Source organism: Rhinoraja longicauda, chromosome 26 (assembly GCF_053455715.1).
Source record: "Rhinoraja longicauda isolate Sanriku21f chromosome 26, sRhiLon1.1, whole genome shotgun sequence".
NCBI classification, from domain to species: domain Eukaryota; kingdom Metazoa; phylum Chordata; class Chondrichthyes; order Rajiformes; family Arhynchobatidae; genus Rhinoraja; species Rhinoraja longicauda.
Window position 1 is genome coordinate 27,775,126 of NC_135978.1, and position 19,346 is coordinate 27,794,471.

Consider the following 19,346-nt stretch of genomic DNA (forward strand, 5'->3'; position numbering starts at 1 on the left):
CACAACACATAGATCAACTTGCACTTTACCCTGTCCAAAACTGTTACAACTGTTTCGTTTCGTTGGGTTGCTGCTGTCTAAATTACCTAAATTATTGCATCGTATGGGAGGCGCATTCCCAATCTCGTTGTACCCCTGGGTACAATGACAATAAAGATATATTGTATTGTATTGTATGGTATTGTATTTAAAAGATATTTGGACAATATGAAAGGTTCAGGGGGATATGGGCCAAATGCAGGCAAATGGGACAAGCTTATGATGGGGCATGTTGGTCAGCATGGACAAGTGGGTTGGCATGGATAAGTTGGGCCAAAGGGCCTCTTTCCATGCTGTGTGGCTCCATATGTAGACACAAATAGTAGAGTGCAATTTAGTTTAATTATCAGCATATGTTGGTGTGAGGCATAAATGTCCCTAAGCCTTCATTAGCAGGCAAGGGACTGGACAGTTCCAACTCAGTTTTGCTTTGAAAAACACAATTGCTCAGCAGAGATTTGCACAGAGCAATAGGTAAGAACACACTTTTTCTTTCCCCAGACCAGGCCAAATTTGTTTGAAATTTTCCATCTGCTAAGAAGCGTGCTAAATTCGCATTTGGCAGAAAAGAACTCCACAGCAAAAATCCCTCATTAGAAGCCAATTGCACAATTTCATTCAAAGAAGTAGTATAATCTTTGAAGATGTAAGAAAAAAATAATAAATTGGCATCATGGTAGGAGTTTTAATTTATCTTCCTGCAAGCCATTAGTTTGCACAATTTAAAAACATGAAAAAATGTTCCCCTCAGGCAATTCTATTTTTTCCTTTCTGGACAGTCACTTTAGCTTAGTGATACAACATGAAAACAAGTCCTTTGCCCACCAAATCTACACTTATCGTCAATCACCCATTCATATTACTTCTATTTTTTTTTTAACCTTGGGTAGGAGAATCAATAACCAAAGGACATAGGCTTAAGGTGACAGGAATCTGAGTGGCAAACTTTTCACTCAGATGGTGGTAGACAATAGACAGTAGGTGCAGGAGGAGGCCATTCGGCCCTTCGAGCCAGCATCTCCATTCAATGTGATCATGGCTGATCATTCTCAATCAGTACCCAGTTCCTGCCTTCTCCCCATATCCCTTGATTCCGCTAGCCCTAAGAGCTCTATCTCACTCTTTTGAATGTATCCAGTGAATCGGCCTCCACTGCCTTCTGAAGCAGAGAATTCTGCAAATTCACAACTCTCTGCGTGAAAAAGTTTTTCCTTATCTCAGTTCTAAATGGCCTACCCGTTATTCTTAATCTGTGGCCTCTGGTTCTGGACACCCCCAACATTGAGAACATGTTTCCCACATCTAGCGTGTCCAATCCCTTAATAATCTTATGTTTCTATAAAATCCCCTCTCATCCTTCTAAATTCCAGTGAATACAAGCCCAGTCGCTCCATTCTTTCATCATATGATAGTCCCACCATCCCGGAATTAACTTCGTTAACCTTCACTGCACTCCCTCAATAGCAAGAATGTCCTTCCTCAAATTCGGATACCAAAACTGCACACAATACTCCAGGTGTGGTCTCACCAGGGCCCTGTCCAACTGCAGAAGGACCTATTTGCTCCTCTCGTTATGAAGACCAACATGCCATTAGCTTTCTTCACTGCCTGCTGTACCTGCATGCTTACTTTCAGTGACTGAAGTACAAGGACATCCAGATCTTGTTGTACTTCTCGTTTTCCTAATCTGACACCATTCAGATAATAATCTGCTTTCTTGTTCTTGCCACCAAAGTGGATAACCTCACACTTATCCACATCATACTGCATCTGCCATGCATCTGCCCACTCACCCAACCTGTCCAAGTCACCCTGCATCCTCATAACATCCCCTTCACAGTTCACACTGCCACCCAGCTTTGTGTCATCTGCAAATTTGCTCATGTTACTTTTAATACCTTCATCTAAGTCATTAATGTATATTGTAAATAGCTGCGGTCCCATCACCGAGACATGCAGCACCCCACTAGTCACTGCCTGCCATTCTGAAAGGGACTTGTTAATCCCTACTCTTTACTTTCTGTCTGCCAACCAATTTACTATCCATGTCAATACCCTACCCCCAATACCATGTGCTCTAATTTTGCTCACTAATCTCATGTGTGGGACCTTATCAAAGCCCTCTCCGAAAGTCCAGGTACACTACATCCATTGGCTCTCCCTTGTCCATTTTACTTGTTATATCCCAAAAAAATTCCAGAAGATTTGTCAAGCATGATTTCCCCTTCGTAAATCCATGCTGACTTGGACCGATCCTGTTACTGCTATCCAAATGCGACACTATTACATCTTTAATAATCGATTCCAGCATCTTCCCCACCCCCGATGTCAGGGTAACTGGTCTATAATTCCCTGCTTTCTCTCTCCCTCAATTCTTAAGAAGAGGGATAACATTAGCTACCCTCCAATCCATAGGAACTGATCCAGAATCCATAGAACATTGGAAAATTATCACCAATGTGTCCACGATTTCTAGAGCCACCTCCTTGAGTACCCCGGGATGCAGACCATCAGATCCTGGGGATTATCAGCCTTCAGTCTACCCAACACCATTTCCCGACTAATGTGAATTTCCTTCAGTTCCTCCGTCACCCTAGGTCCTCTGTCCCCTAGTACATCTTGGAGATTGTTTGTGTCATCCTTGGTGAAGACAGATCCAAAGTACCTGTTCAAAGTACCTGCCATTTCCTTGTTCCCCATGATAAATTCACCTGTTTCTGTCTTCAAGGGACCCACATTTGTCTTAACTATTTTTTTCCTCTTCACACACTTAAAGAAGCTTTTACTATCCTCCTTTATATTCTTGGCTAGCTAACCTTCGTACTTTACCTTTTCTCCACATATTGTCTTTTAAGTTACTTTCTGTTGATCTTTAAAAGTTTCCCAATCCTCTGGCTTCCCACTCATCTTTGCTATGTTATACGTCTTCTCTTTTACTTTTATACTGTCCTCGACTTCCCCTGTCAGCGACGGTCGCCTCTTACTCCCCTTAGAATTTTGTGGTAGGTGTATGGAATGAGCTGCCAGAGGAGGTAATTGCAGCAGGTACAAAAACGTCGTTTAAAAGACACTTGGACAAGAGTCTTGGATACTTGGATGGGAAAGGTTTAGAGAGACATGGGCCAAAGGGGACTAGCTTAGATGGGGCATCCTGGTCAGCATGGACGAGTTGGGTCGAAGGGCCTGTGTCTGTGCTGTATGACTCAATGAGTCGATCGTTTGCACAATGATTAAAAAATGTGCTTTATTAATGTGATGCCATCTTTTTAAGACTGGAACTCAACGGGATAGTGCTTTGGTTACTGCACAAGCAGGCAAAGATTTGGGTCAACTATCAAAGAGGATTTTGAATCCCATCACGGCATCTGGGGAATATAAATTTGACTGATTAAATAAACCTGGAATTGGAAAATCAAACAACAGTAACCATAAACCTACCAGATCGTCACAAACCCATCTGCTTCACTGATGCATTTCAAAGAAGGAAATTTGCCGTCTTGAAGCAGTCTGGCCTATTTGCAAGTCCAACCCTGCTAATGCGACTACCTCGTAACTGCCTGACAAGCTCTCGGAGTCGGAATGAAGATTTACGAGGATGTTGCCAGGACTCAAGGGCCTTAGCTATAGGGAGAGGTTGAGCAGGATATTCCTTGGAGTGCAGGAGAATGAGGGGTGATTTTATAGAGGTGTACAAAATCACGAGAAGAATAGATCAGGTAAACACACAGTCGTTTGCGCAGAGTAGGGGAATCGATAACGAGAGGACAGGTTTAAAGTGAGGGGGGAAGGATTCAATAGGAACCCGAGGGGTAACTTTATCACACAAAGGGTGGTGGGTGTATGGAACGAGCTGCCGGAGGAGATAGCTGAGGCATGTACTATTGCAACATTTAGGAAATATTTAGACGGCTACACGGATGGGAAAGGTTTAGAGGGACATGGGCCAAACGCAGGCAGGTGGAACTGGTGTAGATGGGGCATGTTGGTCGGTGTGGGCCGAAGAGCCTGTTTCCACGCTGTATGACTTTAACACAACAATGAAGAACGAATGCAATTATTACCATTGGTACCCACTGAAGTACATCTCTCAACTTTCAGCTTCAACTAGCAATTTCAGGCTGGAGTAACCAATCTATAACACTAGCTAACGGAAAATAAAACCTACTATTTAAGCTTAAAGATGATGGCAAAAAAATTACTCATAAATCCAAACAACAGTGGAAACAGGGCGTTTGTGATGGGCTTCTCAAGTAGCTCATGGACTTCAAGTAGCTTACACAATTCGTCCAAACTTGGTTATTGTGCATTTAAACAACAGCTGATCACTTTCAAAAGAAGACAGAGGGCTGGAGCAGAACAGCAGGTCAGGCAACATTTCAGGAGAACATGGATGGGCGACATTTTGGGTTGGGACCCTCTTCATATTGTGCCAATCGGTCCGAAGAACGGTTCCGACCCGAAACGTCGTCTATCCATGTTCTCCTGGGGTGCCGCCTGACCCGCTAAACTACACCAGCACCTTGTCCCCTTTTGTAAACCAGCATCTGCAGTTTCTTGTTTCTACTGCAAGAAAATAACTGCAGATGCTGGAGTAACTCAGCAGGTCAGGCAGCATCTCAGGGGAGAAGGAATGGGTGACGTTTCGGGTCGAGACCCTTCTTCAGACTGATCATTTTCGACCTTGTTTCAACTGATCATTTTCAAGCTGTTTATGGTAATATCTATAATTCCAATATCTGGAAAATTAATCAGAATTCTTGGTCCTGATCTCTTTGTTGAAACTTTCTCACATGAATGTTAAATGAGAGTAGGATTGTGTAGAACTCCAAATGCTGGAGTAACTCAGTGGGTCAGGCAGCATCTCAGGATGACATTGATAGGTGACGTTTAGGGTTGAGACCCTTCTTCATTCCGATAGTAGTAGCAGGAATAAAGCTGGAAGAGAGGTGGAAGCAGGTCATGCCTGGCAAGTGATAGGTTGATACAGGCGAGATGGGCTTAGATAGGCAGATGGTTGGACTGGAGAAGAGGGTGGTGTTTTGTTTAAAGATACAGCGCACAAACAGGCCCTTTGGCCCACCGAGTCCCCACCGACCAGCGATCCCTGTACATTATTATCCCACACACACTAGGGACAATTTACACTTATACCAAGCCAATTAACCTACAAACCTGTACGTCTTTGGAGTGTGGGAGGAAACCGAAGATCTCAGAGAAAATCCACGCAGGTCATGGGAAGAACGTACAAACTCCGTATAGACAGCACTCATAGTCGGGATGGAACACGGGTCTCTGGCGGTGCAAGCACTGTAAGGCAGCAACTCTACCGCTGTGCCATTGTGCCACCGTGTTAGGCTAGTTTCCTTTGGTTCAACAAGGGGACAACCAAAGCTTACAAATAACAAGGCGAGTAAGAAAGACCCGTGAGTGGAGCTCGAGCAAAGTGAAATGAATGGAACAAGACTTACCTTGTTAATTTTGCTTTCATCGACCACTTCCTTTGAGATGTCCTGCAGCACATCAGGCGAGAGGATGAGGAGGATGATCTGCAAAGGCCACACCGCAGCTTTTCGTTTCGCACTTTCAGCAAAACTATCCACAAGGTCAAACAGCTTCTCTGAACAATCTGTGCACGTAGGTTAAGGGGGGGAGAAACCAAGCAAAGAAAATGAGTGAAAAGGGTAAAACATCCAAATTGTATCAAGTATGGTTTTGATTTACTAACCCACCCACTGTAACAAAATAATTATTTACGAGAAAATGGGTCACAGAGTCAAACAGCATGGAAACAGCCAAATTTATCTTTGCCCACCAAGATGCTCCATCTAAGATAGCGCCATTGACCTGCATCTGGCCTGTCTCCCTCAAAACCTGCCCAAATATTTTTTTAATGCTGTTTATAGTAAACATAGAACAAAAAAAAATAGTAAAATAGGTGCAGGAATCGGCCATTCGGCCCTTCAAGCCAGCACCGCCATTCAAAATGATCTTGGCTGATCATCTAAAATCAGTACCCCATTCCTGCATTTTCCCCATATCCCTTGATTCCTTCAGCCCGAAGAGCTAAATAATAATAATAATAATAATATATTCCTTTATTCGTCCCACACCGGGGAAATTTACAGTGTTACAGCAGCAAAGTGGATAGCAAGAGATCATTCATTATAAATAAAAGTAAAGACAAGGATAAATTGTCATCAGTTTACTGTGTATTCCTTAACTGTTACTGTTGACTCGTCTGCTGGGAAATCTAACTCTTTCTTGAAAACATCCAGTGAATTGGCCTCTAGTGCCTTCTGTGGCAGAGAATTCCATAGATTCGCAACTCTCAGGGTGAAAAGATTTTTCCTCATCTCAGTACTACCCCTTATTCTTAAACTGTGACCCCTGGTTCTGGACTCCCCCAACATCAGGAACATTTTTTCTGCAGCTAGACCGTCCAATCCTTTAAGAATTTTATATGTTTCTATAAGATCCCCTCTCATCCTTCTAAATTCCAGTGAATACAAGCCCAGTCGACCCATCCTTTCATCATATGTTAGCCTCGCCATCCCAGGAATTAACCTGCGCTGCACTCCCTCAATAGCAATAATGTCCTTCTTCAAATTAGGAGACCAAAATTGCACACAATACTCCAGGTGCGGTCTCACCAGGGCCCTGTGCTCAGTGCCTGCTCACTTACCTCCTCTGGAAGCTCATTCCATCTGCTTAGTTTAAAAAGTTAAAAAAGTTAAAAAGTTGCCCTTCAGGTTCACAGTAAATCTTGCCCACCCCCCATCTTAAACCAAAGTCCTCTCTTTCTGGATTCTGCTTGCCTGGGTCAAATCTGGTGCATTTACCAGATCTATTCCCTTCATGATCTTCTGTACCTCTCTGACATCACCCCTCAGCTCCTGTGCTCCAAGGAATAAAGTCCTAGCCGGCCCAACCTTTCCTATCAGCTCAGGCTCTCGAGATCTAGCAATATCCTCGTTTCTCATTTTTGCACTCTTTCCAGCTTAATGAGAACCTGTCCATAAAAGAATGACAAAAACTAGCACGGCACTCCAAATGTGGCTTCACAAATGTCAAATGTACATAGTAAAAAACTAAATTTTCATTACCCAAGGAAAATAATAATTGTTTCAGAAAAACACATGCTAACCTATTGCAATTTCTTGGAATAAAAAACAGACATTCCATAACTGGTCCACATTGCAGAGACCTGCAGCACCTGTTTGGGTCCTCAGTGGGAAATGACCACACTGGGCCTCCACTTGCTGGTGTTTAGAAGGATGAGGGGGGACCTCATTGAAACTCACCAAATAGTGAAAGGCCTGGATAGAGTGGATGTGGAGAGGATGTTTCTGCTAGTGGGAGAGTCTAGGAGCAGAGGTCATAGAATCAGAATTAAAGGACACTCCTTGAGAAAGGAGATGAGGAGGAATTTCTTTACTCAGACGTTGGTGAAACTGTGGAATTCATTGCTACAGATGGCTGTGGAGGCAAAGTCAATGGATATTTTTAAGGCAGAGATTGAAGGATTCTTGATTAGTATGGGTGCCAGGGGTTATGAGGAGAAGGCAGGAGAATGGGATCAAGAGGGAAAGATAAATCAGCCACGATTGAATGGCATAGACTTGATGGGCCGAATGGCCTAATTCTGTTCCGATCACTTCTTAACATGAACTGCATGGTTGCAACCATGCAGAAACAAAGACAAATTAATATTTCAGTGAAATGGTTTGGAGGGCACGATTGTGCAGGGACAGCATTCAAGAATTATATCAGTGCCTCCGATGAATTTTGATCTGTCGAAAAAATTATGCAAATCTGACATTTTATTGGACCATGTGCAGATTTTTCACATGATAAAAATATCACAAATCTAAAAACGATTTTCATTTTCTATAAATAAAATACCAATGGGATTGAGCATATATAACCTCCAATTTGAGATTAATTTATCCAGCCACCTTCCCTTCCTTTTAATGAAAAGGTCATCCACAATTTTTGACTGTCTCTGTGATTATACATAAACATCAAGGCATCAACTCAAGCTTTTAGAAATGTCCTACTTCAGTCACTCCACTTTGAACGTAATACTGTGTGTAAAGCATTCAGATGTTTCATCATCTTAAGCCACTATATATTTTTTCACTTCTTTTTTTGTGTGTTGTCAGGATATGGGTAAGACCACATTGACATCACTACCCTGAGGTGATAGTGGTAAGCCTTCCTTTCCACCAGCAGCATTTCTTTGTGCTGAGGCATGCAAGTATGTGTGCTTGTTTTCTGATTATTTTTATTCTATGACCGCAACTCAGTGAATATTTCCCATATTTACATATCTCAGGCCTGAAAAAAATGGCCAAATTAGAACCTGCCCTCACCAACGTGTCACTTACATTTACAACGATAGTTAACATTTAGGGCAGAGATTCACAAAGGGCGGCAACTATGGCGCAGCTGCTGCCTTTCAGCACCACTGACCCGAATTTGTTCCTGACCTCGGGTGCTGTCTGCGTGGAGCTTATACATTCCCCCCACGTGGGTTTCCTCCCCATCCCAAAGACGTGCAGGTTTGTAGTTTAATTGGCCTCTGTAAATTGTCCCCGGTGTGTAGAGAGAGGAAGCGAAAGTAGGATAACGTCAACCTAATGTGAATGGGTGTTTGATGGTCGGTGTGTACTCCACACGTTCCCAGGACCCGTTCCCAGGCTGCAAACTTCACTCAAAAGCAAAAGGTTCCAATGAAGTCAGATGTACGTGAACAGGACCACTGCAATACCCAAAGAGAATCTCAGCTCTCACATTGAACTTTCAGAAATATCCAACTGCTCTCGCCAACCTATGGCGATGATATTTCCAGCATCACTTACCCGCCAGGTCAGGCTGGGGTCTCTGGTACAGCATCGTGAACTCGTCAGGGTAATTTTCCACCCAATTCCAAAATGCCTAAATGTAGAAATATTTTAAACAGTAATTACTTAACCTTTTAACAGAAGGAATACATTTAAAATCACACCAATAATATACTGCAAAACGAAACAATATATGCTGCAGCTCTGTGCACATTTTGTTGTGAAGTTTGCTTGGACAAACTATACGCATCAATGTGCAAAGTTCCACCAATTTTCAGAAGCATAAATGGCATCTTCAACAATATGTAGAAAAACTTGTCAACCCACACAAAAATCACTGTTCCCCATGATGACACCCAAGACGATTGGTTGCAGATCTTTCTTCACAATATTGGAACATTGTGTGCACATTTTTAAAACCGCACAGCTCCAGACCTGGCCCTGGCCGACACTCAAACCCAATGGCTGCCCCAGTGGGGAATTACAACAGCTTTCAGCTGTGTTCATCACTTGAATACTGAAATACAAAAGCATCCTCGAGTCATCGAGCTACAGGACAGGAACATGCCCTTCGGGCCAGCACATCAATGATGACTGTTTTGTCCTTCTACACCAAATCCATGTGCCCACATTTGGTCCCTATCCTTCTACTTCTTTAGTTTACTTTAGTTTAGAGATACAGTGCGGAAACCGGCCTCTCTGCCCACCGAGCCTGCACACTAACACCATCCTCCACACACCAGGGACAATTTATAAATTTATCAAGCCAATTAGCTGTCAAGCCTGTTCATCTTTGGACCTACCAGTTCAAGTACTTGTGTCAATGCCTCTGTCATTGTCTCTGCCTCTACCACCTCGTCTGGCAGCACGTTCCAATTATCAAACACAGGGTGAAAAGTGCTCCCCTCCCTTTAAAACCCCTCCCTCTCACCTTAAATCAATGCCCTCTTGTTTTTGAAACCACAGTAGGCAGGTGAGACATAAAAAGCAAGGACAGGCAGAAAGAAAAAACACACATATTTAGGTGCTCTTTCAAGGAACAAAATTTAAAAAGCAGCAATCGATGGTCTCTCCTGCACGTTCAAAGAACCATAGCAGAAATGTTTAGGCTGGTTTACAACCTTTCACAACTTGAGGACATCACCAAATATCTTAAAACTAGCTGAGTACTTCTGAACTGCTTATCAAAAGTAGAAAACGCGGCTACCGATTTTCACGTTCCCACAAATAATAATGTATGAAAAACGGTCTTGTTTAGTTTAGAGATCCAGCATGGAAATAGACCCTTTGGCCTACCGAGTCAACGCCAATCATTGATCACTGGCTCTATGTAATCCTACTTTCTGATCCACTCCCTGCACATTTGGGGCAATGCACAAAGGCCAATTAACCTACAAACCCACATGTCTTTGGGAGGTGGGAGGAATTCGACACACCTAGAGAAAACCCATGCGGCCGTTGGGAAAAAGTTCAAATTCCACACAGGCAGCACCCGAGATCGGGATCAAACCCAGGTGTATGGCGCTGTGAGGCAGAAGCTCTACCAACTGCGACGCCATATTCCACTGCTTCCATATGATGATATTTGCTACTTTTAAAAAAATAGCACATTAGGATCTCCTGCAATAAGCAACGACAAGGGCTCATTATAACCTTTCATAGGAAAGGCAGCACTTCTGATTGCACAGTTTCTGTCTGGGATTTAACTATGAAATTAATTGGATATTAGTTGACTATCTATGGCAAATATACTTTTTGTACTCTTGCTAAAATCACAGAACTTGTATAAATTGGCTGGATTTACATAGACGGCCAAAAATAGTTCTAAAATACTCTGCCATTGATATTAGCAAAAAAAAAAGCCAGCTTGAACTTGGACTGGCTCTTGGAATAGCAATCCACTGGTTTAACAATTTCTAATGACCGCTTTATGAGAAGAACGTGAGCATCTTTGGTAATCTCCATGATGCTAAATTTCATCCATGATATAAAAAATGAGCAAAATTCCAAAACATTGCCAGTAGAAACAGGAACGTTTGTCTCCAAGTGCTGGAGTAACTCAATAGGTCAAGCAACATCTCTGGAGAAAATGGATAGGTGAACCTTCACCTGAAGAAGAGTCCTGACCCAAAACGCCACCTCTCATGGTCTCGAGAGATGCTGCTTGATCCGTTGAGTATTTTCTTTAATGAAACTGAAGTTCGTGGTATCCCAAAATTACTCTCCAAATGTCACTCAAATTAGAAGTCTTTCTACAAATCTATATTGCCTGTTGATTCTGCAAATCAGGACATTAACCAAGAAAAAATAAAATAATTGGGTTTATTAACACAAAGAGGAACCACTATTATGGTTTGTTTAACCACGGTGTCATCATATTCTAACAAAGTTACACAAGCATAAATGGTTCACATCGACAGTGGCCTTTGAAACGAGTTGCAGATGTAAGCTCTAAGCATTCGAGAGGGATCTGGTCAAACTCCTGACCGTGGACGTTACCAAAACAACCAAAAGATAGGTGAAAAAAATTGGGCAATTTAACTTAAATGACCTGGCCAATATTTATTCCTCAACCAAAATCACATTATTACAGTGAATGACACAGTTGATAGAGTTGCTGCCTCAGAGCACCAGAGATCCCGGTTTGATTCTGAACTCAGGCGCGATCTGTGTGGAGTTTGCATGTTCTTACTGTGACCACGTGGATTTCTTCAGGGGGGGGGGGGGGATTTTATAGGTTAATTGGGCCTCTGTAAATGCCTCTAGAACGTAGCGGCTGGATGAGAAATTGAGATAACATGGGACTGGTGTGAGCAGGTGATCGATGGTCAGCATGCACTCAGTGGGCTGAAGGGCCTGTTTCCCAGCTGTATCATTCAATCGATCAAAACATATAGGAATGAATCGCTTAGACTCTTGTATCTGATTTTTCTTTCGGGACCATTTTACCACATTCTTCATTTCTCCAAATCTACAAAAATCTAATGACAACGGAAACTGTTCCTTCTCACATTACCGCATGTGGGAACTTAACAGCTATATTTCCTCAATTACAACAGAAGAACCTAATTAGCTGTTAAGAGCTTCGTGACTGAGATTGGAGAGCCATTAATTTTAACATGGTTAAGGATAAGGATGGACTCTACCCTTGAGATGGGGAGATAGAGGAAAAGGAAGGAGAATGCTAAACTGAAGTAATCACATCAGGCCAGTGGGTCAGAATTCTGGACTAAAGTGTTTCTTTTGGGATAGACTGATAAGCATGGTAAACTCTGGGAGTCTTGGATGACGAGAGATGTTGTAAATTAAATCACGGTGGCGCAGCGGTAGAGTTGCTGCTTTACAGCGCCTGACACCCGGGTTCGATCACGACTACCGGTGCCGTCTGTATGGAGTTTTTTACTCTCTCCCCATGACCGCATGGGTTTTCTCTAAGATCTTCGGTTTCCTCCCACACTCCAACGACGTATGGATTTGTAGGTTTATTAGTTTGGTCTAAGTGTAAATTGTCCCTAGTGTAGGATAGTGTTAACGTGCTGGGATCACTGTGGACTCGGTGGGCCGAAGGGCCTGTTTCCGCGCTGTATCTCTGAAACTAAAAACTAAAGAAAGGAAGCATATGCAAGTTTTCAGCAGCTGAAATCAGGCAGTCCTTGAGGAATATAAAGGAAGCAGGAAAGAACTTAAACAGGGAATCTAGAGAGCTTGTGGAGAACATGAAATGTCCTTGGCGAGTAGGATTAAGGAAAATCCCAAGGCATTTGACACATGTATTAAAAACAGGAAGGCAGCTCAGGAGAGGGTAGACCACAAGGACAGAAGATGGAAGCCTGGAGCCAGAGAAAGTGAGCAAGACACTAATTGAGCATTTCACCAAATAGCAGAACAGCAAAGGTATGCGAATATTCTAGGGCACATTGACATCAAGAGGGAGGGGATGCTGGGTCTTGTGAAGAGTGTATTAAGGTGGATAAGCTTCCAGGGTCTTATGCAATCTATTGAGAGGAGATAACCAGGCCTTGGCAGAGACCTTTGCATCTCCTTTAGCCACACCAAGGTTCCCTCGACCTGGAGATGAGACAATGTTGTTCCTTTATTTAAAGAGGGGAAATGGGAACAAGACACAACATTATAGGCCATGGAAACTTGCATCAGCAAACTGTAGGTGCTGAAATCTTCAATAAAAACAAAGTGCTGGGCTATGTCAGCAGATGAGGCAGCACATCTGGAGAACATGGATAGGCCTCATTGCAGTTCAGGACCCGGAACGTCGCCTGTCCGTGTTCACCAAAGATGCTGCCTCCTCTGCTGATACAGCCCAGCACATTGTTTTATTGAAGATTTCAGCGCCTGCAGTTCCTTGATGGAAGTCCCCCTGGCCTACAATTGGGCGAAAATTACCTGACCAATATTTATTCCTCAACCAAAATCACATTAGAACACAAGGGCAGCACAGTTGTACAGTTGATAGAGTTGCTGCCTCAGAGTGCCAGTGAGCTCCTGAGTGACTCCAGCACGTGTGTTTTACTCAGCCTTACATAAATCGGAGGCAAACTACCGATAATATTTAGGAGCAGGATTTACTCACATCTTTAAAGTAAGGACTTATTGTCACGTGTGCCGAGGTGCAGTGAAAAGCTCTGTCAGCATGGTGGTGTGCGGGGAAGGTCATGTTTTATAAACTCGTGTTTGAAGACATTCAGTGTGATTGAAGAGGTTTGGGCAGTGGATGCTGTCGACATGGAATTGAGCATAACATTCTGTAAAGTCCTTCAGGGTAGGCTAATCAGGAATATTAAGGCATAGGAGACATTATGAAAATTTGCTAGATTGGATTCAAATCTGGCCTGGTCAGAGAAGACGGGCGGTAGTGGTGGATGGGGGTTATTCTGACTGGAAATCTGTGACCAGCAGTGGTCCACAGGGATCAGAGCTGCGACCTTGGTTCTAAGTACTAAACACAAATGATTTGGATGGAAATGTAGGTGGGCTGATCTATTTTTGTAGACAACATAATAACTGGTGGAGTTCAAGTCATACCGAGTTGTGGCGAGGAAGGTTGTCGAAGGAAACAGCAGGATATAGATCAATCAGAAAAATGGTAGATGCAGTTTAATCTGGACAAGTGTGAGATGTTACACTTCGGGAGGTCAAATGCAAGCAGAGGTATTCAGTAAATGGGAGGACCCTTAGGAGCATTGGTGTAGAGAGGGATCTCGTGGTGCAAGATCTTTAATCCCTTCAAGTGATAGTATGCACCGATCAGCCAAAACATTATGACCTGATGAGCCGAAACATTATGACCACCTGCCTAATATGCTATTGGTCCTCCGTGTGCAGCCCCATACGCAGCAGGGTGCGATGCACTGTGTATTGTGACGCATTACTCCCGTGACCACCATTAAAATATTCTGTGACTTGAGCAACAATAGACCTCCTGATGGTTCGGACCAGACTGGATAGTCTTCGTTGCCCTCGCGCATCGATGAGCCTTGGGCACCCAAAATCCCATCGCCGGTTTGTGGTTTGTCCCTCCTCGGACCACTGTCCGCAGGTACTGACCACTGCTGACCGGAAGCACCCCACCAGGAAATAAATATGAATTTACTCCAACACTTTACTTCTTTTTTAATTAAAACTGTAAGGAGAGGTTGGACAAACTTGGATTGTTTTCAATGAAGCGTCGGCGGATGAGGGGGTGACCTGATAGAAATATAGAAAATTATGAGAGGAATAAAGTAGATTGTAGAGTCATTTTACTGGATGGAAATATCAAGTACAGGAAGGCATAAATTTCAGGTGAGAGGGGGAAAGTTTAAAAGGATATTTGTGAGTTTTTTTACGCTACAGAATAGTATGTGCCTGGAACATGCTGTAAAGGAAGGCATGGAAGCATATCCAAGAGCAACGCTTAAGTGGCATTTCAGGCACATTCAACAGGCAGGAAATGGAGCCGCACAGATATAGTGCAAGCTGTGGGACGAGCTGAAATTGTCATTATGGTCATCATGGTCAGCACAAACATTGTCACCAAAGGGCCTGTTCCGGTGCTATATTGGTCTATGTTCCATGTTCTAATTACCTGCATTTCTGCTAAACGTCACTTTCGGTTCCCTAATCACTTATTCATGATGCTACAATATCTGTGAAACTACCATATAACTAACCCCAATATAATTTTGAATGAAATTCAACACAGGTTTGTGTAATATTTTCTCCTAACTAGATGAAAGTAGAATGCCATCAAGATCAATTTATCAATAATCTACTATGTGCATGTTTATCATCTCAAAGACAAGTATTCAATGTTATATAGTCAACATAATTTTCCTTTCAACACAGGATCTCAAGTTAAATTAAGAGAAGGACTTCTGAAAAATATACATTTCACTTTCACAGTTTTGGAACATATTCCAAATTTCATAAGACAATTGCAAATCTGGTGGATATTTGAAATCTTACAAATCCTCCTCATAACAAATGAGCCCACAAATTCAGCAGCGAAGGTACAATTAGCATTGGAAGACTTTAATTCGTGTACACAGGCAAACCATGGCTGAGATCATCTCCCTGCATCCATCAGATGTCTATTAGGACAGGGTCAACATGCGAACAAAAACTTACCTTTTCGAGACTGTTTAAGACTGCCAACTGAGCTCCTTTTTTTAATGCCTTGAATTTAAAGACCGTCTCTGTAGTAAATAAACAGATTTCATTACTTTTTCTCCAATTTAGCAAACACTAGAGGAAATTTAATATTTGAAAAAAGAATACAGTGAATAGGGCCAAGCTCAGGAAAGTTGTACATTCATTCTTTTGCACCAACAGATTAATTGTATATTGTACAATTAAGCTCCAAGTTATTAAAATGAAAATTTCAGCTGTTTTCAATTTCTCTATCAACATTCTATGCATCACTTATTTCCTCCTTAGCAATGTTTTAACTCCAGATTGGTTAGGCAGGTGATTAACTTCTAATCACATTATTTCATCAGCTTCAAAGGAGGCAAGCTAACTGATTCACCCCCTCCCTCTCACAAACAAAAACATAAAACATTCTCCAAAGCAGTTGACATTTACATTGAGCTAATTCCATAACTCAGAAAACTTGAATGAACATCCAAGCTTAAGCATTATGCCGTTACAATTAAAAATCGGTGTAGTTCTCCCCCCCCCCCCCCCCCCCCCAAGAATTAAGTATAAACCTGGCTAAAAACAAGCAACATGTACAAAAGAAAAAAGACATAAAGTGCTGGAGTAACTCAACGGGTCAGGCAGCATCGCTAGAGAACATGGATAAGTGACGTACAAGGATCTGACCGAAGGGTCCCGAAACGAAATGTCACCTAACCATGTTCTCCAGAGAAGCTGATTGACTCACTGATTTACTCCAACACTGTGCATACACCAGCATCTGCAGTTCCATGTTACAACATATTCTAAAAGGTGACCAACATAACCTCAGAGTGAACAAGGCTAATACAGCTGGTTAATGTCAATTAGTTCTGCTATTTCCCTTCGAGTCACAAAACTCAATTGTTATCAATAAAATAATCCATCTTCCACCATCTTCAAGAGTATCCCGTTTGCATTGCCCCTGTACATGTGATAGCAAGGATTTATAATAAACATTTTGCAAACTTGTGTTGATAGAAAACATATCCATCATTCACTTAAAGTAATCCAAAAACGTAATCATTTTCTAGGCATGCAGATTACAACTATGTTGTAACCACGTTCGAGAATATTGCGGTTTTGCAATTCTTTTTCAAACCAACTACTGGGCCACTTGCTGATCGTTCACATTGATCGCAAACAGATTAAATTCCTTGGAGATCTGCTCATTCTCCCCAAGCTTCCATACTCCCCATATGCTCTCTGCTTGGGAAATTATTCTTCAGGCATAAAAACACCATGGAGGACAATTATTGCAAGGGTTTTTCTCTTGCAATTGGTGAAGGAGGCAAGGCTACCCAGAAGAAATTGCACAAAAAACGCAGACAGTTAGGAGAATCCCACGGATATTGAAAACTTTAAAATTGTCACTTTATTATAATACTAATGAAGCATTTTTTCCCCACTAGTTATCTTTAAAGTGACCACCGTGAGATCATCACAAAATGCTGGAGTAAATCAGCGGATTAGGCAGCACACCTGGAGAGGCAGCACATCTGGTAACATTTCGGGATCCATAAGGTCATAAGAGAGAGAAGTCAAGTCAAGTCAAGTCAAGTCAATTTTATTTGTATAGCACATTTAAAAACAACCCACGTTGACCAAAGTGCTGCACATCTGATTAGGAAAAAAAAAAGAAACTAAGGATTCGATTGTTTCACTGAACTCTGTTCAGTCTACCTAAACCTACATGATCTCCTGGTTGCTAAACACTTTAACCCCCCCCCCCCCTCCCATTCCCATACTGACCTTTCTGTCCTGGGCCTCCTCCTCTGTCAGAGTGGGGCCCAGCACAAATTGGAGGAACAGCACCGCATATTTCACTTGGGCAGCTTAAAACCCAGCTGTATGAATATTGACTTCTCTAACTTCAAGTAACCCTTGCTTTCCCTCTCTCTCTCTCCATCCCTCCCCCATCCTAGTTCTCCGACTAGTTTGACGGTCCTCCTGATTAAAATGTTATCTTTGACAATGCTTCTTTGTCCCTTCCCCTCACTAACAATGACCTACTCTACATTTTCCTTGAACTTCATACCTGTTGATGTCTCATTTTCACACCATACTTTTCCATATCTCTGTCTCCCTCTTCCCTGACACACTGTCTGAAGAAGGATCTCGACCCGAAACGTCACCCATTCCTTCTATCCAGAGATGCTGCCTGTCCCAGAGTTACCCCAGGATTTTGTGTATTTCTTCGGAGCAGAATTTAGGGCATTCGGCACATCAAGAGTGCAAGAGTGCTCCGCTATACAATCATGGCTTATCTATCTCTCGCTCCTAACATTCACCTGCCTTCTCTCCATAACTCCTGATACCCATACCATTTAGAAATCTACCATTTCTGTCTTAAAAATATCCATGGTCTCCACAGCCTTCAGTGGCGATGAATTTCACAGATTCTCCACCCTTTGGCTAAAGAAATTCCCCATCTTTCAAAAGGAACGTCTGAGGCTTTGACCTCTGGTCCTGGACTCTCCCACTAGTGGAAATATCCTCCCCACATCCACTCTACCCAGGCCTTTCACTCTTCGGTATGTTTCAATGAGGTCCCCCCTCATCCTCCTAAACTCCAGCAAGCAGAGACCCAGTGCCTCCAAACGCTCATCATATGTTAACCCACTCATTCATGGCATCATTCTCGTAAAATGGGATCCTTTTTCAGAATGATTCTAGTGGGCGTGGGAGATAGAACTGAAAGCTTCCAGTTCCACTCTCCCCACCACAACCCATCTGCAGAAGGGTCCAGAACCAAAATGTCACCTATCTGTGCCAGAGATGCTGCCTGATGCGCTGAGTTTAGATTTTTTTTTAAAGTCCACAAGTATTGAAATATGAAGAGGAAAATCCATTTTACCTTGCAGTAATCGTTTGAGTCTTCCACAATCCACATTTATGTGCTGTATCAATTCAATGTCATTGACGTCAGTACTATCCTCTGAGCACACTGCCAGCTCTTGTAACCTACAAATGAATGTTAATATACAACACATTAAAAAAGAAAGAAAAACAGAAGGTTTGAATAATTCAGAAGCTAATCAAAAACAAATTCAGTGTTTAAAACTAGCCAGCTAATCACTGGCCATAATACACAGCCAACATGCACTGGTGATCATTAATAGTACAATAACCAAATTCTTACCAGCTTCAAGAAAGAGGCAGCTGTGTTCATAAAATTTGTATTCCTGAAACTCTAACAAGTCACCGAAAGTGACAAATACTGCCCGCTTTATACAAACACTGAAATTAGCTGGAGGTATTGAACACGCACGCCTTGGGCGGCGCAGTGGCACGGCTGGTAGAGCTGCTAGCCTCACAGTGCCAGAGATCCAGGTTCAATCCTGACCTCTGGCGCAGTTTGCACATTCTCCCAGTGACCGCGTGGGTTTCCTTCAGGTGCTCTGATTTTTTCCCACATCCCAAAGACGTGCAAATTTGTCGGCTAATTGGCCTCTGCAAATTGCCCGTCATGTGCAGGGAGCGGATGGGATCACATAGAACTGATACAACCGGGTGATCGATGGTCGGCCTGGACTCGGTGGGCCAAAAGGCCCGGTTCCATGCTCCATCTCTAAACTCAGCTGAACAAAGAAGATACATTTCAAATCAAATCTGCAGAACAGGAGTAAGGACTACTCAAATGGACCCGGGGTCTAGTCTGTTTATTGTTCTCGGTTATAATCTCAAGCAGGTGAGGTTTTCCATGGACTGCGTCAGATTTTTAACGAAAGTACTCAATGCTTCTCAGTCGCACAGGATGTTGAGTCATGTCACTGACTGCTTAACAAGATT

General features: G+C 42.7%; 1 protein-coding gene across 7 annotated transcripts in view; it reads right to left on the minus strand.

Annotated features, from left to right (window-relative positions):
* The window catches only part of nf1a (neurofibromin 1a), a 306,791-nt gene that overhangs the window by 228,048 nt on the left and 59,397 nt on the right, over positions 1-19,346 (minus strand). For all 7 annotated transcript variants that reach the window (XR_013548929.1, XM_078422133.1, XM_078422136.1 and 4 more), the window contains exons 5-8: positions 18,412-18,518; positions 15,507-15,574; positions 8,901-8,976; positions 5,508-5,665 (exon numbers count right to left, since the gene is read on the minus strand). Coding sequence is in view for 6 of the 7 variants with exons in the window: in XM_078422133.1 (XP_078278259.1) it covers positions 5,508-5,665; positions 8,901-8,976; positions 15,507-15,574; positions 18,412-18,518 (409 nt within the window). In the remaining variant the exon portion in view is untranslated. The remainder of the gene's footprint in view (positions 1-5,507; positions 5,666-8,900; positions 8,977-15,506; positions 15,575-18,411; positions 18,519-19,346) is intronic.